The sequence below is a fragment of the Silurus meridionalis genome, chromosome 24 (genome assembly GCF_014805685.1).
Source record: "Silurus meridionalis isolate SWU-2019-XX chromosome 24, ASM1480568v1, whole genome shotgun sequence".
NCBI classification, from domain to species: Eukaryota; Metazoa; Chordata; class Actinopteri; order Siluriformes; family Siluridae; genus Silurus; species Silurus meridionalis.
The window spans coordinates 21,301,881-21,325,549 of NC_060907.1; the positions used below are offsets into that span (position 1 = coordinate 21,301,881).

At 38.1% G+C, this 23,669-nt stretch overlaps 2 protein-coding genes across 5 annotated transcripts; both read left to right on the plus strand.

The window, feature by feature from the left end:
• Nucleotides 1–1,166: 1,166 nt before the first annotated feature.
• Nucleotides 1,167–12,446, plus strand: LOC124378513 (galectin-4-like). Of its 4 annotated transcripts, none has more exons than XM_046838211.1 (9): nucleotides 1,167–1,287; nucleotides 1,816–1,898; nucleotides 2,013–2,211; nucleotides 2,285–2,398; nucleotides 2,746–2,847; nucleotides 2,958–3,045; nucleotides 3,143–3,337; nucleotides 3,418–3,531; nucleotides 12,426–12,446. In XM_046838211.1, the coding sequence occupies exons 1-7, from the start codon at nucleotides 1,177–1,179 to the stop codon at nucleotides 3,226–3,228; spliced, it is 783 nt and encodes a 260-aa protein (XP_046694167.1). In that variant the 5' UTR covers nucleotides 1,167–1,176; the 3' UTR covers nucleotides 3,229–3,337; nucleotides 3,418–3,531; nucleotides 12,426–12,446. The 4 variants fall into 4 exon arrangements, with proteins under 4 accessions (XP_046694167.1, XP_046694169.1, XP_046694165.1 ...); XM_046838213.1 differs by lacking the exon at nucleotides 12,426–12,446 and adding an exon at nucleotides 3,758–3,821; XM_046838209.1 differs by having other exon boundaries at nucleotides 3,143–3,531.
• A 531-nt stretch (nucleotides 12,447–12,977) lies between these two features.
• On the plus strand, nucleotides 12,978–22,880 carry LOC124378512 (cytolytic toxin-alpha-like). Its single transcript, XM_046838208.1, has 12 exons — nucleotides 12,978–13,233; nucleotides 14,072–14,164; nucleotides 17,576–19,335; nucleotides 19,599–19,718; nucleotides 20,250–20,332; nucleotides 20,447–20,645; nucleotides 20,719–20,832; nucleotides 21,180–21,281; nucleotides 21,392–21,480; nucleotides 21,578–21,770; nucleotides 21,851–21,964; nucleotides 22,168–22,880. The coding sequence occupies exons 2-12, from the start codon at nucleotides 14,074–14,076 to the stop codon at nucleotides 22,210–22,212; spliced, it is 2,910 nt and encodes a 969-aa protein (XP_046694164.1). The 5' UTR covers nucleotides 12,978–13,233; nucleotides 14,072–14,073; the 3' UTR covers nucleotides 22,213–22,880.
• The last annotated feature ends 789 nt before the right edge of the window (nucleotides 22,881–23,669 follow it).

The window sequence follows — 23,669 nt, forward strand, 5'->3', positions numbered from 1 at the left end:
TCCATGAATCTGCTATATTAGCGATTAAAATATGTCTTATCTAGTTAATGTTAGCTTGTTTACAATAGCTTGTAGCATAGTGCACTGACACTAACACTGCAACTAATGTACTAGTGCACTGACAGTAACACACCAAAGCCGTTTCACATGCAGTGTTTTATTTGGGACGACTTGGCATAATGTAATTTAAGTGGCTGAGAATATCAGCGTCACACTTTATGGTGACTTTGAACTTGAAGAAAATCCAACCACATACAAGGATGCATTGGACGTGTACAAGAAGTTGCCCTTTCTGATGAAGCAACAACTAAATAAAGGTGTACCACTGACTGTGTGGCTGTATCCTCTCACACTTTTGGATAAAACGGCTGCAAAGTTGGTGAGAGAAATCAGCATGAGTCTGGTGCGTAAAACAGAAAAAGTGCTGGAAAAGATGGGAGAAGTAGAAAGAAAATGCAATGATTTGATTAAAAAAACAAATGACAGATAATTTTCCAGATGTAAAAGCCAGACTGGTAAAGTTTCAGGATGTTCACATTGGTTATAAGATAGCATTCCAGAAGGCACTGGTCACCGTTTTGCCAGATATACAGGGTGGGACACAGGGGGACATACTGAGCATCCACGACACATCACCTTTTATAGCAGATCAAATGAATCAATGGTTAGATGACATGATGAGTGAATTGAGTATACTGAGTTCCTGTGTGCTGAAGGACTTTAAAGTTGTGACATCATTGGGGTCGTTAAATTCCATCATTTTGGACTGACTGAACTAACGCCAGGAGAACAATACTGGGTCAGATACAGAGTTGTTAGTGATGTGGGAGTGAGTGAAGCCAGCCACTCTGTCCAATTTACCTTTCATAAGAAGCTCAACACATTGACAGTGGGCCAGTCATGGGTTAGTTATTATAACTACTTTAATTTCTTGTTTAAATTTATAATAACTATATGTATAATTTTAATTTTTAAAAAGATATCTGATGGAGACTATTCTTTTTTTAAATAAGAAAAGTCCTCAAAGATGTTTAAATTAGCAAATACACTTATTTCAATCAAAGGTATAAATGAGAATAATTCAGATAAATTATGTATAATATGTAAACATGTATTATTATATGTATATGTTACATTTATTTATGTAGCAAACTGTTTTCCCCACAGAACTTTTCCATGTTTTCTAACTTAAATGAACTAAGAACAGAAATAATGACCAGTATGGGAATTTCACGATGGTCTCCCTCTACTATCAACTCAGAGCTTACAAATGTTGTCAGCAGTCCTGTGAGTAGCAACAGTTTAAAATAAGTTTCTAAGTCATTAAACATGAAATAAAACAATTTTTTTAATAATAATTAATAATAATAATTATATTAATACATTATTTTATATTGAAAAAATACACTACACATATCAGGATAAATACAGTTACTGGTAAATTTTAGATTTAATGGAAAAAAAATCAGAATCAGAAAGAGCTTTATTGCCAACTATTGGAATTTGTTTTGGTTACAGATGCTTCCAGGTGCATATCTGTTTTAAACAATAAATATAATCAAATTTAATAATAATAAAAATGTGTTATTGCACTTTTAAAGAACATTTTTTGTTATAAAGAAAAATATATAAATTGGTAATATTGCACAGCAAAATACAGAAGTAAATAAGTCAAAAGCAACTCACTGACATCAAGTAAGATATATCTTTTTTTCCAATCAAGTATCTAGATGACCACTGTGTATTTGTCTTGCTGGAAAGTAAAATAATTCATATAAGAAATTAATGAATGTAAAATGTTTATACTCACCACAGGACACTCCTTACAAATATGCAATTTCTGGAGGGCTGAGACCAGGGATGGCTTTTTATGTCCAAGGAGTTGTTTCTAGTCAAACGTATGTGTTCATGTTATTGATCCTGATCAAATGGTTATTTGCTATTTATGGGACCATGGACCTAATAAAACTTAATAAAAAATTAATGGGAGCACATTTAATCTTTACACACAGGTTTATGATGGATTTTCAGACAAACGAGGAGTCTTGTGATGACATCGCTTTTCACTTAAGGCATAAGCTCAATGCCTTGACGTGCTGTAACAGTTTTAGGCATGGGAGGTGGGAGAAACAAGAACACACATCAGAATATAAACTTTCTGAAGGATCAGCATTTGACATCTTTATTGTAATCAAAACAGAAGGCTATGAGGTATGGACAGTTGAAGAACAATTAAATACAGATAACATGAAAAAGAATCACCTACAGTATTTGTTTCTTCCAGGTATATTTAAATGGAAAGAGATGTTACCTGTTCAAGCACCGCATGTCACTGGAAAAAGTCAATGCACTTGAAATTTATAGAGATGTCATAATTAACACCGTTGGCAGTGTCAGGGTAAGATAATTACGCAGTGATCTCTGAAATATGCAGTGAATTACTACTTAATCAGTCATAATGATGAACAGAGTACATTGCCTTTAACCACTACTTTTGTATATAATGTGAACATATTATGGTGATATGCCCTGGTTGCTGCATACTGAATATTAATATTGAAGTGCATTTTAAAATTAAAAGCTAAAATAACTATTAAATGTAAGTATTAAATAAAAAAATACAGTTTTTGAGAACTACTCACCAAGTTAATATGCCTTTTTAATTTTTGTAGTCCTGCTCTTAATCTTATTTGAAATACCTTTCTGTAAATAATAAAGTATTCTTCATACTTCTGATTTCTCCAGAACTGGACCACATCTACCTTTAATAAAGAACTAAACTCAGGCATCTCACGCACAAAACTTTCAGACATCCAGTATGATATACCACATCCAGTCAGCAGCCCGGTGAGTAATTTCTTGTCATCTCCAGAAGAGCTGAAAGTTGCAGATTTATGAGAACATAATCACATGACTAGAGGTTTACCTTACAAATTAATGATGCTTAACCACAACAGATCAAAGCATATTCTGGACCAATCCCTGGAGGCCTGAGAGCTGGTGTTGCTTTGTTCTTCCAAGGGGTTGTTGCTTCAGATTGTGATCGTATGGTGCACGTGTCTTCACTTCATGATAGGTTAAAAGAAATTCATTATGGAATTATAGATTACAGTCATTAAAGTGTCACAATTATTTCTTGCAGCTTCAAAAGATAAATTTGCACGCTGGGGCATATATTTAAGACATTGCATTCCACTTCAACCCCCGCATGGACTCTGTGGTCCTTAACAGCTACACGAATGGTAAATGGGACGATCAACTTGATAGACCAGGAGGCCCATTTGTCAGAGGAGGAGCCTTTGATATAATCATGGTTGTTAACCCGGAAAACTATGAGGTTTGATATTTTAAATGAATTAAACAATGGCTGAAATTTTAAACAAACTGATTAAATATGGGTCAATTTTATTCGTCCAGGTGATTGTGAATGGCTTGAAATATTGCACGTTTGATCACCGTATACCAGTGGACAAAGTGACTACACTTGGAATTGATGAAGACGTCTTCATGAACAACTTCAGCATTATTGAAGTAGGTTATTTTTTCTATTTTACTATGTTATCATGAAGTATTTTCTTGACAACTTCAGTGTTTAACCTAGAACAATATAAACATTTGAGGAAATCCATTGTGCAAATAAAACCTTTTTAATAAAATCATTCAAGTAAAAATGTGCAAAATATCAGTTATATTTTGTGTTAATAATTTTGTTTTAATGATAATAAACCTGTATGTTAAAGAAGGTTTCTTTTTTTAGCTAGTGAAAACTGTTACCCTGAAAATCACCTATCCTGCATATATTTGAAGATTCAGAACCTCCCAAAAGCATGTTTGCTTCATTTTTCTCAACTTTATCAGGATGACAACAAATGTCTTTGAATTATTCAGTCATTGTTTCTGATGATTATTTTGTATTAGATATTTGTTGCATATTGTTGCATATATCCTTCGTACAGTTTTGTTGTTCTTTAACAACACTAAATGACACTGATAATTTAACTTAAGCTAAACATAATTGCCTTTGGAGCAGTAGGTTTTCTATACATATGATTTTTAGATGAACACATTTTTCAATAACAGAGGCAATAGAGGTCTGGAAATTACTGTAGTTGTGGTAAAAAAACTATAAAAGTTCTATAGTTGACATTTTCCTTTCCTTTTCTTTCTTTTTTAATCTTATGGTTTCAACACATACCTTTATACTAACACAAAGAACAAGTTTGAAACTGAGACAAATATAAATACAATATTGCACCATTAGAGAGCACTCATTACTCATTTCCATAAAAATATAATCATATGCAGAATATTTAAAGCATTATTGAATCAGTTATTTACTCCTTTTGCTTACAAGAATTGTGTTGTGATTTTTGTCGGTATTGATGAATTGGGAAAATATGTACTTCTTGATCAATTATTTTAACAATAAACTGATTTTAATCATTAAACTAATAATAAAATAAAGTTTGAAACATTGTCTAACTTTCTTTTCTTGGACAGAATCGATACATAATGTATCACTGTAAACCTAATGTGAATTCTCTTTGAATGGTATTATTATTGCTGATCATACATTCTTTTACATCAAACAATTATATTGCAACAATTAAAAACAATTATATTGCTTTTGCATAAGCAAAAAGTGTATTTAGAAAAGCCTGAGATGGTTTACAAAGCAGGGACAAGAAATATGATTTAACAGTCATGTGTCTAAAGGAATGAATCATAGAAAAGGAAGTTAGTACATTAGTATCTGCGAACTAATCATTTACATTACTATAGTGTGTAGGGGTGGGGGGTACAAGCTAAGAGAAAGCATTCAAAGAAATACAGAATAACTAACCAACAAGTGTGAGTTACTGTAGGAACCAAAGAATAAAAAAACCTTTGTAATTGCTTAATGTAAATACAAAAAAAATAGGAAGCTAAAGATCCCAGAAATCGAATCCTGTATTAAAGTCATTGACTCTTCTCAAAGACTGGCAGATTTTATACACACTGTACTGAGAGTCATATGCATGCATTTAAAGTAGAAAGCCACTACTGCTATTTAAGCAAGCTGGACTACAGATTAATTACAGATATTTACTAATTACTGATATTTCACCTCAGAATAATCCAGTCACAATATAGGGATGTAATTTGACCATGTTTTGTTTCAATGATTAAAAAAGATACAAGACTCAGAAAGAGAGGGGTCAACATGTGAGTTACTTGTGCTGAGACTGCATTCTTTCCAGGGCATGCACTGGATTCTCCTGCTCAGGTGAGTAACTTATTAAAATCATAATAGTCAGGTTAGTGGACAATGTCAAGGAGAATAAATGCTCAAGGGACCACCATTGACAGCTGAATGGTGCTTGTTTCTGATTTGATGGCCTTCCAATCAGAATTCCAGTATCTAAACCACTGAGATACCACTTCATATCAAATTTGCCCTTTATAGTATATCAGTAAATACTGGATGTTAGTGTGGGCAGATGAGGTAGAGAGAGAGACAGTGAGAGAGAGAGAGAGAGAGAGAGAGAGAGAGAGAGAGAGAGAGAGAGACTGATGGACAGACAGCTGTGCTTTCTTTAGAGTTTTCCAGACATGTTGAAGGTGTTTAATAAGAATGAAAGAGGTAGCTAATTGTCAATGTCCATATATTACATACTCTACCATTGCCAAAATACTATTGATTACTGGAAAGAAAACATATAATGTACTTTCTTTCTCATAATAATTCTTGATGGATCTTAGTTAAATTTTTTGGATATTTAAATGATATTTAAATATTTAAATGTAAATGTACCTTCTCCCAGTTTGTCAGTTTCTGCCACCTAGTTTGGCCTCTATACTATATTAGATGTCTGCTACAAACCCGGGAGGGTGAAGAGTAACACGTGTTTCCCCTGTCTTTCCTCTGTGTCACTGCCTGGATTCAAATTGACTTAATTTAATAACTCTTACTTCTCATTTGCAATCAGTGCAAAATAGAAACAATAGAAAATAGAAACAAATAGAAACAAATTTTTGTATGAAGGTAACTGCAGTGTACTTGTAATATATATGCATACATAAACCGATTGAATATATCTTGAGTGTAAACAGTGAATTTTGTTAATATGGAAATATACATCCAAATATATGTGAACAATTTGTAAGGTGCAAATATACATCAAAATATATGAAACATTTTGAAGTTCTGAGTATAAAGACATTTGTAAGGTGGATGACAGATAGCAGCAGCATGAGAGTAGTGCAAAAGAATATAAAGCACATACTGTACTATATATGATCGAATGAAATCAGGTCTCTACAGTAATTGACAGAGGCTGGTAGTTATTCTGTTACTCTGTGAGGCAGGGCTGGACTTCGACGAAAAAATCAGCACAGGCATTTTGGCCCAGACCGGCCCACTGCATATGATCACAAATACTATCCATCTCTGCACGGCCTTGAATATGTATTCCAACTCCTATTCCATAAAAGCACTAACGTCATATAATAATAATTAGGAAAGGCTTGACAGGTAAAAAAACTTCTAAATACTCATGTAGTCACAGAGCAAGGCATGCAATTATTTTATTGCAGTGCTATCACACTATTATGTGTTTTTAGCTCAGTTTTATCAAGGGGTATCTACATTTATTACATATAACTGTTCTGAAAGCAGTTCTGCTTCCCGCAGGCTCTACACACACTTCTCCTTCAACTCTCTCCCACTCTTTATCCTCCTCACTGTGCATTGCCAGTGCCACCACCACCACCACTTTCATCATCAGCCACGGCAGCTGATGAAGGTCCTGCTGCTGCAGAAAACATCTTATATTGACATTTTGCAGCATCTGTCCAAAGGGCCTGTTTTTTTGTTGTTGTTTTTTTTCACAATTTCTTTGCTCCTCCCTTGCGTTTCTTCTCCATCACCTTTTGACTATTTTGACAGATACACACTGATGCTGCACGCTCGCACAGAGCCCAAAAGGGGAGTTGTGTATACAGTAGATGTGATTGGGACAGATTAATGTCAATTTATAACTTATATAAGGTATAATGTGACACATTATGTATCTATTCTGGCCAAGACAAGAAAGTTCAGACAAAGTTTTCAACTTAGTTTTAATATTTATTTATTTAATGCTAATAATCAATACATTGTTAAAATGATTAATCAAGAAGTACATATTTTCCCAATTCCTGATGACAAAGCAAAAATCATGCCACAATAAATTTGAGCAAAACGTGTAATTACTTTTATTTAATGATATGAATTTATTTTATGTGTGTGTGTGTGTGTATGTGTGTGTGTGTGTGTGTGTGTGTGTGTGAAAACTTGTTACTAATGCGTTAATGCAAATTCACCTAAACAGCATAAATTTTGTTAACACTCGATTAATGCACACATTTCTGTTTGACCATTTTTATTAAAGATATAAATAAATACAAAAGAGAAATTAAAACCTAGTATATTAAAGACTAGTGTATACATATATATATATATATATATATATATATATATATATATATATATATATATATATATATACTAGTCTGGGTGGTCATGTGGTAGACGTTCCTCTAGGGATTGTCCACCCAGACTGTGTCTTATTAGACTGTTCCCAGCTAGAGGGCTTTAAAGAGACACACACACACACACACACACACACACACACACACACACACACACACTCATTCACATTGCTGTGTATTGACTATATAAGATTATTAATTTTAATTGATTGTTATTATTATGTTATAACATTGACCACTAATATGTGTTACACATTCTGACTGGACAGTTTTATCAAGTGGACAGTCAGAATGTGTAACACATATTAGTGGTCACTGTTAACATGAATAATATAATAATAATAATAATAATAATAATAATAATAATAATAATAATAATCAATGCCCTGTATCTATTAACTGAAGCAAGACTTACCGTAAATAAATTAATTAGCAGGAGGTGTAAGTCAGCGAGGAAATGTCCAGTAGCTAATAAAACTAATATACAGTCATCAAGCTAAACCATGCAATACGCTTTAAGGATCGTCTCTAGGTTACGAACATAACCCTAGTTCCCCGAGGAACGAGACACTCGTCAAACGCTATGGGAACACCCTGCGTGACCACGCTCTGAACCATGTGTGAAATCCAGGCAAGCTGTGACATCATAGACAGGCGACGTCACGTAAACCAGGAAGCTACAAGATGGCTGTGCGGTGGTAGCGACATTAGCTTCTGCAAAGAGAGAAGGTAAGCGCCGCAGGGATGCAGGGAGTGTGGCACGGAGACGCAGCGCCTCGCTCCTCGGGGAACTAGGGTTACGTCAGAACCTTGAGACGCCCCTTCAGGAACTCGAGCTGCGTCGAAACGCTATGGGAACGAGTGTTCAATCATGCCACACTGACCAGACCCTGCCTAGAGAGTGAGGGCCTCGGCACCAGCACGCAGGACAGAGGAGCCCAGGGTGGCTCTGAGGTTAAGGCCATAGAACCTGACAAAGGTCAGCGGGGTGGACCAACCCGCAGCATCACAGACGTCCCAGAGTGACACTCCAGCGGACTCGGCCGGAGAGGCCGCCACACTCCGATCGGAGCGGGGACCAGGACTCGCAGCCGAACAGCCGGACCGACCGCCTCCAAGGACTCGTCCAGCGGAGATAAGCACCCAGTGCTTGCACTGGACACAGCCGGGCCTCGTAACCCCTGGTCGGGGGCTATAAACAGAGGAGGGCAGAATGCCTGTAACACGACACATCATGTGGGAGCACCCAGCCTCATGTAAAGAAACACTCTGGCCATGCCAGGGGGCAACTCCAGGCAGGACGAGGCAACTGCCAAGTCCCAGACAGGCACTCTGAGTCGCGTCCTGGGCCACAGCCTCCGGGCGCCGCGGAGGAAACGTGACACCAATGGGACCTACCCAGCGAACACGGAAACCCTCAGGGTCGAAGGGGTTAACCCTGCGGCAAACTGTACCTGCAAAAACTCCAGAACTGAACCGACCGGGCGGTAAACTGGGTCCAAGTCATGACGCGCACAGTCGCCATCGTGCGGCGTACGACTTTCTCGTGGAGGGAGCTCCGGAGTGGAAAAGGGCCTCTACTACCTCGGTAGGGAGAACAGCCGCTACGAACTGTGCCCCCACAGGGGCCACATCCTCCACAACTCCGGGCGGGGGTGAACCAGGGTCCCGCCTGTCATCGAGGTGCTACCAGGAGGAGACGGACTCCATCCCGGCGAACTCTCTCCAGAACTCCAGGGAGCAGAGCGATCGGGGGAAAGGCGTACAGGCGTAGCCTCGGCCACAACTGTACCATGGCAACCAGCCCTAACGGGGCTGGGTGAGACAGAGAGAACCAGAGGGGACAGTGTGCGGTCTCCTGGGTCGAAAAGATCCACCGCCACTCATGACCACTCCCCACCCCGTGAGGGAAGCGTCCATCGTTAGCGTCACGCGACGACACGGAGCCCCTAACACTGGGCCACGGGACAGGAACGTCCGGTCTTTCCAGACATCCAAGGCTCAAAGGGCACGCCGCGAGACCTTGATAGTACGATGCGGGCTTCCCCTGAGGGAGAACCCCCTGCCCCGGAGCCACCACTGGAGGGGCCTCATGCGGAGAAGGCCAAGTGGAAATACACTGGACGCTGCCGCCCTGAGACCCAGCAGCCTCTGGAACTGCCTCACAGTGACTGGCTGGCCTGCTCCTACCCTCCTGACTGCGGTGAGGATGACTACAAACCGGGCGGGAGACAACCATGCCCGCAACCCGGCCGAGTCCCACACCATGCCGAGAAAGTGGTCCTCCGCGCTAGAGAAAGTACACTCTACCCGGTGCTTCAGTCTGAACCCCAGTACCCTCATGCAGGCGAGAACAGCATCTCAATGCCAAACTGCCTGGTGCTCTAACGAGCCAACATCAACCAATCGTCGATATAATACAGAATGCGGATGCCCTGAAGCCGCAGCGGGGTCAGTGCCGCGTTCACGCACTCTGTGAAGGCACGGGGTGAGAGCGCTAGGCCAAACGGAAGGACCGATATTGGTAAGCTCCGCCCCGAAAGCAACCTCAGGAACCTCCCGTGTGTGGTGAAGGACGGCTGCATGGGAGCATGCGACCTCCAGATCTAACGTATGACAAATCAGTCCTTGGACTCGACCTGAGACACGACCTCTCTAAACGAGAAACCTGAACCCGAGCCTCAAAAGTGAGTGGTTCAAGGAGTGGAGATCCAGAATGGGATGCAACCCGCCGTCCTTCTTCGGAACAATGAAGCACGGGCTGTAGCAGCCTGACTCTCTGAACAAGAAGGAGGGAACCAGAGCCTGCACGGGTCCCACCAGGGTGGGAGACACCCCGCTGAACCGGGGAGGAGAAGACGCGAACTGAATCGCGCAGCCCTTCCCCACAGTACGCAGAACCCCCCGAGAGACTCCCGGCAGCCCTCCAGACTGACAGAAAGTCTCCACAGGGAGAACCAACCCCTCGGGGCTGGCCCCTGACCCACTCAGAGCGGCTGGAGCGGTGCTCTGCAGCCGACTACACCTCCTGAGAGGCGGCGGATCCCCCCCCGTCCGCAGCGATCATACGGGCGGAATATGGGGAGCAAACCGCTGGAGAAAGCTGCGCCCTGAACACGACCCGTGGCAGGGCTAGCAGACAGTCCTCCTGAACCCGAACGGCAGGAGCAGCGTACTGCGGCCGTTAAAGCCTCCTGAGAGGCGGCAGATGACCCCCATCCGCAACGAACTTTCGGGTGGAATAAGGGAGTTAACCGCTAGAGGGAGGCAGCGTCCCGAACACCCTGTGGCAGGGCCGACAGACCGGCCTCCCGGTGGTGCCAGGGAGGGACGAGCACCGTAGCATGAGGTGCGCACCGCCCTCCAAGATGCAAGCCATCAGGCCTACGCACCACAGCACGTTCACTAAAGGCGAGGATGATCCTCAGGTCATCCAGCCCCTCCTCGGGCTAAGAGTGTCGCTAGGGGCCCCTAGGACCTCCCCGCTGGAATCGGGTGGCAACGCTCTCTCACCGGGCAATTTCGCTGTGCCTGGACGTACCAGGGCGAGGCTGCTGCCGAGCAGCCCCATCGGAGCAGCGAGGAACTACCACTGAAACACCACCGCGGTCTCCTGAACCCGCCAGCAATCGCCCTTACCCACAGCGTCACCAGGTCAGGCCAGGAGGGGACACCATGGCGCTCAGAAGGAAGCTCACATCATCCCCCATAGCAGGCCAGCCTGGTATGCCTGCAACACACTCATCGTGTGGAAGCAACCAGCAGCCTGACCTGCTGCGTAGCCCTACCCACCAGAGCCAAGCGGCTCTTCGTAGGCAAACCGATAGCCATCACAGACGCATCACTCGGGGAGAGATAGCTAGCTAGCGTCTCTACCACAAGCGGCATCGTCCCATAGCCGCGCTACTCAGCTCCAATAACATTCGCGCACAGCGAAAGAACATCGGAAAAGCACGCGCACACACGGGCCTCCCAGGACCCAGACACCTCGGTGCGCAGATCAGGGAAGGCACTGAGGCTGTGACACAGGGCGCAAGAAACGCTCAACCAGCTCACTGGGTGCGCGCTGCTTCTGCCACACGACCGGCCAAGCTAAATCCAGCTCGGACCCGGCCCGCGCCACGACCTCAGAAGAAGCAGCCGCCAGGCATGCTCCCCCGAATTTTCCAAACGGCGGTCTCCCTGGGGACGGGAGCTCGGCTAGCAGCCGGAGCGCATAGCCACACGGCTAAAATACCTGAACGAGCAGAAGCTAATGTCGCTACCACCGCACAGCCATCTTGTAGCTTCCTGGTTTACATGACATCGCCTGTCTATGACGTCACGGCTTGCCTATTGGCTAGATTTCACACGTGGTTCAGAGCGCGGTCACGCAGGGGCGTTCCCATAGCGTTTCGACGCAGCTCGACTTCCTGAAGGGGAACTGATGTTACTGCATTTTTTGCTCGGAAGCACCTCATTGCGCAACCATGGAGCTGTAGCAGATCTATATGATATCTGCTACAGCCCCATGGTTGCGCAATGAGACGCTCGAGCAAAAATGCAGTAACGCCAGATCGATGTTATACGCTAAAATGCTCCCATGCCACAGACTGCCCCACCTTTTTTTGATGCAGTGCGCCTTTTTTGTGAATGCAATGCGCTTTTTATTATCATTTTTTGTGTGAATGCAATGCACTTTTTTTATTATAATTTTTGTTTTTGGTGAATGCAACGCGCTTGTTTTTTTTTATAATTGTTATTTTGTGAATGCAATGCGCTTGTCTTTTTTTTTGTTTTTTGGTGCGCATGCATTGCGCTTGCGTAGTTTTCAACTTGCATCTGTTATTATTTAATAAGATAAAAATGTTGATTTACACAATTTACGCCGTGCCTAATGAAATGCTTTTTCTTTTTTTTTCTTTTTTTGACAGAAAGAAGCAACACAGCATGAGTGAATTTGTTCAAAGAAGAAATCCCTCATGCCCTCCTCAACAAGCAGCCACTATAAACTTTATAACATCTAAATTAAAGATCGTTTAACTCAATCTCTGGCTTTTGCATTTTTTAAGTACACTTTTTGTACATAAATAAATACTACAGCATTTTTTGAAAAAAATAATAGTCTGGCTAATCAATTATCAAAATAATATAATAATAATTATAATAATATCAATATTTAAAATTATGATATTTTTATTATTTTGCTTAATCTTTCTGAAACAGCAGAATTGTGACTCAATCTGACAAAATCATAGCAAAAACCTGAAAAAAAGTGACCTGAAGCAATTAAAGGCCAACAATTATTTTCACCAATGTGAGAGACTGAGGCATTACAAAAAGTTATTTTGCTATTTTTGCTTCTGGTTCTGCAGCATGTTACTAAACAATAGGGTGTATTTATATTTGATCACCATTTATTTATAACTGCATAGTGAAATCTGTTGCAATCTCGGTTTCTGTTTGTATATAGATGTTGGTGGGGACCTCATAATTGTTACTTTGTTGTTTGCATAAAAACATTAAAATGAACATAGATCTAATTTTATTGTTTCATGACTGTTTATGACTTTGACTGATGAATTTATACTCTAAGGCGTGCCTAAGGTTGGCAGTATATTTGCTGGCATGTTTCTACACCCACCTCATCGCGTTTTTTTTATAAATATAGTCCACGTCCTCAAATTTCTCTACTGGTTACATTAGCACCAGAAAGCCCGGACGTTTGTGAAAACATTTCAGGTAAGGTAGCTTTCTTCTAATAATTCTCCTATAGGTTGATTGTAGATATTTCAGTGTGTAATCATTGTTTAAGGAGCAATCATATATGAATATTAAAGCTTAAAGCTTAAAAGAGTTTAAAGCTACAATATAAGGCATTCATCCAGAAAAGCAAAATTATGACTCATGCTAATCTGTTCTAAAATATCCAAGAACTTAAGTGATTACTACAGGTTTTTTTAATAATAAACCCAAGAAGAAGAAAAAAACACAGAAAAAGAAGAAACAGAACTGCAGTAAACAGCTCATAGCCTTATATATATATATATATATATATATATATATATATATATATATATATATATATATATATATATATATATACATATTTATTTCCACTTGTCAATTTGCACAATGCTACTATTTGATATTTTTCTATCTTGTGCCATCTGAATTTGAAATGTTGTAGTTTGCTGAAGTGGTAATTGATCTAAAATTTGAATCATACAGTCTCTTGGTGTTTTTTTTAACAAGAAAGAAAAATAGGCAGTGAACAGATCCCTTACAGACAAAGACAGTCAACAGATCCCTCACAGACCAAGACAGACAACAGATCCCACACCAGACAAAGACATTACAAAAAGTGAATCACAAATAAAAAAAAATTTAAAAGAAATGCAATCATAAACCGAGGCCATTTTGATAATTCTCCCCTCATTTACAGTAATTTTCTAGTACTCCTACAAGCATCTTGAATTATTACAGCTTTTTGTTCATGCCACATTGTACTATTTACATCTACACAGGTTTATGCATTTATCAGTTTTCTCAGTTTTTTTCCTCTTTTCATCTGCAACAGTCATGGATTCCCCATGTATGGAAATAGCAGCCCTGGGAAGACCTATGTGTCCTGGCATGCTGTACGATTGCCGCAGGGATTCCTTCATTCCAGGTTCATTTTACACCATAACAATCTTTGAAATTCTAAAATATACGTTAGAACATGTTTGGCTTACATCAGGTGTTGAAAACAAGTCAAACCTAATACAGTGGTACCTCGACATACGAGTGTCCTAACATTCCATTTTTTGAGATACGAGCGGTCACTCGGTCGATTTTTTGCTTTGATACGCGAGCAAAAACTTGAGATATGAGCTTGAGACGCCGCTGCAAGATGGCGAATCAAAGCCAGAAAGCGAAGATTGTGAGGAAAATTAAGATAGTGTTGCATTAGAGGGAAAATGAGAGCTGTTTCTTTAAGGCTACTATCTCTGGGTATTGAAGTCCAGAGTAAAATGCATTATGGGTAGTGTAGTGCGGGAAAGAAGTGTGCGGGCTGGATGTTTTTCCTGTGTGCGATTTATATGATTTGTGTTCTGCAGTGCGGTCTGTTAATTCAAGTTTATCCACCTGGGAGTTATATTATACTGTAACCCTGCGAATCTATCTTCATAAAACCAAGTAAAGTTGTATGCATCGGCTAATGTTGTCCATCTCATCATTCCACGAGCATCAACTAATGAGTTGTTACGCTGCCGCCGGGAAAAGTTAAAGCAGATAAGTAACAATAAGCAAAGAAGAAAAAGTAAAAAATTAGTTTAGGGATACGTAGTGTGCAGGAGTGATTAGTAAAAAACGAGCTTTCCCTCTGCCTCCACTTATCGCCTCTACACCCCCCCCCCGGAAACTCTCTCACACACACACACACACACACACACACCCCACCAGTGTTTTCGTTAGCTCAAGTCGTCGCATCTCCAAGGAAAATACACTGAATAAAACCTATTATATCTTTACATTCTCTTTTATTGTGTTTTTATACAATATTTGTCATTTATAAATACATTTTTCTTATTCAAAAACACGTAACAAAAACAACTGGGGTCGCATTTTGGGGGCTGGAACGGATTAATGGCATTTCAATTAATTTCAATGGGGAAATTTGCTTTGAAATACGAGCAATTTAACATACGAGCAAGGTTACGGAACGAATTAAACTCGTATGTCGAGGTACCACTGTAATTTAAACCTTATAACTACTCTATGAGGGCTGAAACAGGCAAATGTATATTAAAAAACATAAATTAGAAAGGGTGCCCACGTACAATTCTGCTTCAGGATTCCATTTTTCTGGGAGCGAGAGTCCTATAACACCTACAAATATTCAAACTAATTTTTATTCTCATGAATCTACACTCAACACCCCATAATGACAAAGTAAAACAGATAACTTTATTACATATACATACATATTTCTACACATTATATATATATATATATATATATATATATATATATATATATATATATATATATATATATATATAATGTAGAAATATGTATATATATATATATATATATATATATATATATATATATATATATATATAATGTGTAGAAATATGTATGTATATGTAATAAAGTTATCTGTTTTACTTTGTCATTATGGGGTGTTGAGTGTAATATATATATGAAATTTTATATATATATATATATATATATATATATATATATATATATATATATATATATATATATATATATATATATACTTCTGTGGATGATTCAATTTAAGCAACAGCGCCCTCTAGGACCACAAAATACGAATGATACAGATTCTTGTGTAACACCAGTTTGGCTGGAAGACCAGCTCTTGAAAGAGTCCTGGATGAGTGATACTTCCTCCATCCATGGGCGTAAATCCTGGGGACGGAGGGACATGTCTCCCCAACACCCCACTCGCCATCCAAGGGTTGTCCACCCCACCCCAAAAAAAATATTTATTTAAAAAAATCGCACTCTCTATTATATGTATTCTCTATTATATGAAAAATATATGTATGTTTACCTAAAATAATTGTGGAAGTAGAAAAAAAACCCGCAAAAATGCATTTAGAAACAGTTGAGTTCCCCCCTTCCCTTCCTCACAGTGGTTTGACCCACTGCCTGCTTTCCCAGTTCATCTCACCTGCTCTACACACACGAGACAGGTGTGTGTCTGCGGGTCAATTAATGTTCAACTCCATTAACTAGGGTATTTTATTCACTTTAAATAAAGCGATTCTCTTTAATGTAGTTGATGCAGACTCATTCATAAATTAGTTGCGGCAAAAATGCTGATTAGCGATGTAATTTTCCATGAATCTGCTCTATTAGCAATTAAAATATGACTTATCTAGTAAACGTTAGCTTGTTTACAATAGCTTGTAGCATAGTGCACTGCAGCTAACACGCCAAAGCCGTTTCACATGCAGTGTTTTATTTGGGACGACTTGGCATAATGTAATTTAACATTAACGGACACAATTAGCATTGTATTTTTATAATCAATTTAAAAATTTTTATAATAATTTTTATTGTTGTGATTTTTTTTTTAATGATAATTTTGCTTTATGTAAAGCAGTTTGAATTACCATTGAAATTGATGCAGTCTCCATGCTACAATAATAATGATAGAAACAAAGGTTTTTTTTACTGTGGGGACATATCTTTATACTGTAAGCACAATTTGACTGTATTATTTGTGTCCCCCTTCAAAAATTGCTCATGAGAAATTTTATATATATTGTCCCCCCTACTTTTAAATAAAATTTACGCCCATGCCTCCATCTGAGAATTATTGAGGCCACTGTGCTCTTGGGAATATTTAGTGCATCAGCAATTTTGTGTAGCCATCCCCAGATGGTCTGAATACTTATATACTGTCAGCGTCCCACTGGGGAGTGCGTTAACCCAAATGCAGAGGAGCAAGGAGCCGAGATGAAGTCCCTAATAATTTATTGAAATTCAAAAACGAAAAGTGAAAATGGACAAAATAAAATCCCAAACAAATGCCAATTTTGAAACTAAAGACATAAAATAAAACAGAAACCAAAGAATCCAAATGTGCAGCCCAAGAAACGAAAACGAGCATACCGAGACAAACTGAGCACTTGAGAAGCACTTTAGAAAAAAAGAAGAGGACATTCTGACTGAGCTCCTGTTTTGCTAATGGTGCTTTAACTCAATACTGAGTAAAGGGTCTGAATGCTTATACATGTGATATTTCAGGTTTTTGTATTTAAATGTTGTGTTTTTTTTTCCATTAAGGGGTAGTGAGTGTAAATTAATGAGAAAATTTTTTTTTTACAATTGTAGTATCAGGCTGCAACATAAAATCTGAAGTGAATGGGGTCTGAATACTTTTTGAATACACTGTTGTGCTACTGTCAGAGCTGCTGGTATTAAAAGAAAAGTAATCAAGATATTCTGACCAATCAAAATTGAGTAAACATAGGCAATGCACAAAAGTTAATAGCAAATGATATTTGATAAATCATGAATATTTCTGATAAAGCTATAACTTATCACATTCTTGTTTCAGGAGTTACTTTATGGGATAAAAAGGCATTGCTTGATGATATTGATGTGCGTCAGCAGCCTAGAACACATTTGAAGTTTGCTTCCTCTGATACTCTCAGTGAAAAGGCCAACCTCCTAGATATAAGTGCTTCACTTAAAGCAAGTTTCTTATGTGGGTTGGTGGAGGTTGAAGGATCAGCAAAGTACCTGCATGATAACAAATCCTCAGCACATCAATCCAGAGTTACCATGCAGTACAGCCAGATGACACGTTTTGAACAACTCACTATGAAGGAACTTGCCCATATCACCTATCCACAAGTATTTGAGCAGAAAACAGCCACTCATGTAGTTACAGCTGTATTGTATGGAGCTCACGCTTTTATGGTGTTTGATCATACAAGTGCAGAAAATGAGAACAAACAGGATGTTGAAGGAAAACTTTATGCAGTGGTCAAGAAGATTCCTAAGATTTCCATAGAGGGGGAAGCATCCCTGAAGATGACTGAAGGGGAAAAGAAAGTGGCTGAGAATATCAGCGTCACATTTTATGGTGACTTTGAACTTGAAGAAAATCCAACCACATACAAGGATGCATTAGGCGTGTACAAGAAGTTGCCCTTTCTGATGAATAAACAACAAAATAAAGGTGTACCACTGACTGTGTGGCTGTTTCCTCTCACACTTTTGGATAGTAACGCTGCAAAGTTGGTGAGAGAAATCAGCATGAGTCTGGTGCATAAAACAGAAAAAGTGCTGGAAGAGATGGGAGAAGTAGAAAGAAGATGCAATGATTTGATTAAAAAACAAATGACAGATAATTTTCCTGATGTAAAAGCCAGACTGGTAAAGTTTCAGGATGTTCATATTGGTTATAAGATAGCATTCCAGAAGGCACTGGTCACTGTTTTGCCAGATATTCGGGGTGGGACACAGGAGGACAAGGCACTGGGGGACATACTGAGCATCCACGACACATCACCTTTTACAGCAGATAAAATGAATCAATGGTTAGATTACATGATGAGTGAATTGAGTATACTGAGTTCCTGTGTGCTGAAGGACCTTAAAGTTGTGACATCATTGGGTTTGTTAAATTCCATCATTTTGGACCCTACTGTAGATGTGGTGGTATGTTTGTCTTTTACATCTCTAAAGTATGAAGACTCCTACCTGGCAGCTACAGAAGACTTTCTGAATCATGGAGGGTTTACAAAACCTGAGCAAACAAAAGAGAAACTTTTCTCTCTCCAAGACGCACAGTTTTGGTTAAATTCTCCTGACATTTCCAAGCGCATGAGGCAGAATCTTTCTCTCTTTACTGCATTTTCAAAGGCCAATAAAAATGACAACAAAGTCAAATTCATCATTGCCTCCATATCTGACTCTAACAATCTAGGAATCTCCGTCCGACTTTATCAGGAGGGCAGGCTAACAGATCCTAATTTCCAGCCTGTATCCAAACCACCCAAACCTGTGCTGGAGACCAGTGATGAAAATGTCACTATGAAGTTTTCAAAATCCCCAACTGGAGAGACGGTGCGGTTTAGAGTTGAGTACAGGACGACACCGCCAACTGATTCAGCAACTGATGTTGACACATGGAAAGTCACAGACACTTCAGATGCACAGACCAGCTTCACACTGACTGAACTAACGCCAGGAGAACAATACTGGGTCCGATACAGAGCTGTTAGTGATGTGGGAGTGAGTGAAGCCAGCGACTCTGTCCCCTTTACCTTTCATAAGAAGCACAATACATTGACAGTGGGCCAGTCATGGGTTAGTTATTATAACTACTTTAATTTCTTGTTTAAATTTTATTTTAATAACTACATGTATAATTAAATTTTTAAAAAGATATCTGATGAAGAATATTATTTTTTTAAATAAGAAAAGTCCTCAAAGATGTTTAAATTAGCAAATACACTTATTTCAATCAAAGGTAATGAGAATAATTCAGATAAATTATGTATAATATGTAAACATGTATTATTATATGTATATGTTACATTTATTTATCTAGCAAACTGTTTTCCCCACAGAACTTTTCCACGCTTTCTAACTTAAATGAACTAAGAACAGAAATAATGACCAGTATGGGAATGTCACGATGGTCTCCCTCTACTATCAACTCAGAGCTTACAAATGTTGTCAGCAGTCCCGTGAGTAGCAACAGTTTAAAATAAGTTTCTAAGTCATTAAACATGAAATAATTTTTTTTTTTTTTAATAATAATTAATAATAATAATTATATTAATACATTATTTTATATTGAAAAAATACACTACACATATCAGGACAAATACAGTTACTGGTAAATTGTAGATTTAATTGACAAAAAAAACAGAATCAGAAAGAGCTTTATTGCCAACTATTGGAATTTGTTTTGGTTACAGATGCTTCCAGGTGCATATCTTTTTTAAACAATGAATATAATCAAATTTAATAATAATAAAAATGTGTTATTGCACTTTTAAAGAACATTTTTTGTTATAAAGAAAAATATATAAATTGGTAATATTGCACAGCAAAATACAGAAGTAAATAAGTCAAAAGCAACTCACTGAAATAGGGTAAGATATATATTTTTTTACAATCAAGTATCTAGATGACCACTGTGTATTTGTCTTGCTGGAAAGTAAAATAATTCATATAAGAAATTAATGAATGTAAAATGTTTATACTCACCACAGGACACTCCTTACAAATATGCAATTTCTGGAGGGCTGAGACCAGGGATGGCTTTTTACGTCCAAGGAGTTGTTTCTGGTCAAACGTATGTGTTCATGTTATTGATCCTGATCAAATGGTTATTTGCTATTTATGGGACCATGGACCTAATAAAACTTAATAAAAAATTAATGGGAGCACATTTAACCTTTACACACAGGTTTATGATGGATTTTCAGACAAACGAGGAGTCTTGTGATGACATCGCTTTTCACTTAAGGCATAAGCTCAATGACTTGACGTGCTGTAACAGTTTTAGGCATGGGAGGTGGGAGAAACAAGAACACACATCAGAATATAAACTTTCTGAAGGATCAGCATTTGACATCTTTATTGTGATCAAAACAGAAGGCTATGAGGTATGGACAGTTGAAGAACAATTGAATACAGATAACATGAAAAAGAATCACCTACAGAATTTGTTTCTTCCAGGTATATTTAAATGGAAAAAGATGTTACCTGTTCAAGCACCGCATGTCACTGGAAAAAGTCAATGCACTTGAAATTTATAGAGATGTCATAATTAACACTGTTGGCAGTGTCAGGGTAAGTTAATTACGCAGTGATCTCTGAAATATGCAGTGACTTACTACTTAATCAGTCATAATAATGAACAGAGTACATTGCCTTTAACCACTACTTTTGTATATAATGTGAACATATTATAGTGATATGCCCTGGTTGCTGCATACTGAATATTAATATTGAAGTGCATTTTAAAATTAAAAGCTAAAATAACTATTAAATGTAAGTATTCACTAAAAAAATACAGTTTTTGAGAACTACTCACCAAGTTAATATGCCTTTTTAATTTTAGTAGTTCTGCTCTTAATCTTATTTGAAATACCTTTCTGTAAATAATAAAGTATTCTTCATACTTCTGCTCTCTCCAGAACTGGACCACATCTACCTTTAATAAAGAACTAAACTCAGGCATCTCACGCACAAAACTTTCAGACATCCAGTATGATATACCACATCCAGTCAGCAGCCCGGTGAGTAATTTCTTGTCATCTCCAGAAGAGCTGAAAGTTGCAGATTTATGAGAACATAATCACATGACTAGAGGTTTACCTTAGAAATTAATGATGCTTAACCACAACAGATCAAAGCATATTCTGGACCAATCCCCGGAGGCCTGAGAGCTGGTGTTGCTTTGTTCTTCCAAGGGGTTGTTGCTTCAGATTGTGATCGGTATGGTGCACGTGTCTTCACTTCATGATAGGTTAAAAGAAATTCATTTTGGAATTATAGATTACAGTCATTAAAGTGTCACAATTATTTCTTGCAGCTTTGAGATAAATTTGCACACTGGGGCAAATAATCAAGACATTGCATTCCACTTCAACCCCCGCATGGACTCTGTGGTCCTTAACAGCAAGACGAATGGTAAATGGGACGATCAACTTGATATACCAGGAGGCCCATTTGTCAGAGGAGGAGCCTTTGATATCATCATGGTTGTTAACCCAGAAAACTATGAGGTTTGATTTTTTAAATAAATTAAACAATGGCTGAAATTTTAAACAAACTGATTAAATATGGGTCAATTTTATTTGTTCAGGTGATTGTGAATGGCTTGAAATATTGCACGTTCGATCACCGTATACCAGTGGACAAAGTGACTACACTTGGAATTAATGAAGACGTCTTCATGAACAACTTCAGCATTATTGAAGTAGGTTATTTTTACTATTTTACTATGTTATTATGAAGTATTTTCTTGACAACTTCAGTGTTAAACCTAGAACAATATGAACATTTGAGGAAATCCACTGTGCAAAGAAAACCTTTATAAAATCATTTAAGTAAAAATCTGCAAAATATCAAGTTTTAATGATAATAAACCTGTATGTTAAAGAAGATTCTTTTTTTTATCAGGTGGAAACTGTTACCCTGAAAATCACCTATCCTGCATATATTTGAAGATTCAGAACCTCCCAAAAGCATGTTTGCTTCATTCTTCTCAACATTATCAGGAGGACAACAAATGTCTTTTAATTATTCAGTGATTTTTTTCTCATGATTATTTTGCATTAGATTTCTTTTGCATAATGTTGCATATATCCTTCGTACAGTTTTGTTGTGCTTTTACAATACTAAATGATACTGATAATTTCACTTAATCTAAACATAATTGCCTTTGGAGCAGTGGGTTTTCTATACATATGATTTTTAGATGAACACATTTTTCAATAACAGAGGCAATAGAGGTCTGGAAATTACTGTAGTTGTGGTAACAAAACTATAAAAGTTCTATAGTTGACATTTTCCTTTTCTTCTCTTTCTTTTTTAATCCTATGGTTTCAGCACATACCTTTTTACTAACACAAAGTTTGAAACTGAGACAAATATAAATACAATATTGCACCAGTAGAGAGCACTCATTACTCATTTCTTAAAAATATAATCATATGCAGAATATTTAAAGCATAATTGAATCAGTTATTTACTCCTTTTGCTCACAAGAATTGTGGTGTGATTTTTGTTTTGTTATTGATGAATTGGGAACATATGTACTTCTTGATCAATTATTTTAACAATGTACTGATTGTAATCATTAAATAAATAATAAAATAAAGTTTGAAACATTGTCTGACTTTCTTTTCTTGGACAGAATCGATACATAATGTGTTACTGTAAACCTAATGTGAATTCTCTTTGAATGGTATTATTATTGCTGATCATACATTCTTTTACATCAAACAATTATATTGCAACAATTATAAACATTTTGTTGCTTTTGCATAAGCAAAAAGTGTATTTAGAAAAGCATGAGATGGTTTACAAAGCAGGGACAAGAAATATGATTTAAAAACAAGGGGGTTAACAAATCAAGAGACTGCATTCAAAGAAATACAGAATAACTAACCAACAAGTGTGAGTTACTGTAGGAACCAAAGAATAAAAAAACCTTTGTAATGTAAATACCAAAAAAAAAAAAAAAAAGCTAAAGATCCCAGGAATCGAATCCTGTATTAAAGTCATTGACACTTCTCAAAGACTGGCAGATTGTATACACGCTGCACTGAAAGTAATATGACCCATTGGATTTGTAGTGTGACCATTTGAAATGCATGTATGTAAAGTAGAAAGCCACTACTGCTATTTAATCAAGCTGGACTACAGATTAATTACAGAAACAGCTGTAATTACTGATATTTTACATCAGAATAATCCAGTCACAATATAGGAATGTAATTTGCCCATGTGTTCTTTCAATGATTAAAAAAGATACAAGACTCAGAAAGAGAGGGGAACATGTGAGTTACTTGTGCTGAGACTGCATTCTTTTGAGGGCATGCAGAGGTTCTTATCAACATGACGTAAAACTGAATAATATATATTTTTTGGTTTCAAATCATGTATTAGACAAAGTGCAA

Excerpts from the sequence above, each read along its gene's own strand:
- LOC124378513 (XM_046838209.1), top strand. The coding sequence starts at position 1,177 with ATGTTTTCTAACTTAAATGAACTAAGAACAGAAATAATGACCAGTATG. Across the intron at positions 1,288-1,815 it reads CAAATGTTGTCAGCAGTCCT|GACACTCCTTACAAATATGC; the intron begins GTGAGTAGCAAC and ends TACTCACCACAG. Across the intron at positions 2,848-2,957 it reads CACATCCAGTCAGCAGCCCG|ATCAAAGCATATTCTGGACC; the intron begins GTGAGTAATTTC and ends TAACCACAACAG.
- LOC124378512 (XM_046838208.1), top strand. The coding sequence starts at position 14,074 with ATGGATTCCCCATGTATGGAAATAGCAGCCCTGGGAAGACCTATGTGT. Across the intron at positions 14,165-17,575 it reads CAGGGATTCCTTCATTCCAG|GAGTTACTTTATGGGATAAA; the intron begins GTTCATTTTACA and ends TTCTTGTTTCAG. Across the intron at positions 21,481-21,577 it reads GTTGCTTCAGATTGTGATCG|CTTTGAGATAAATTTGCACA; the intron begins GTATGGTGCACG and ends TATTTCTTGCAG.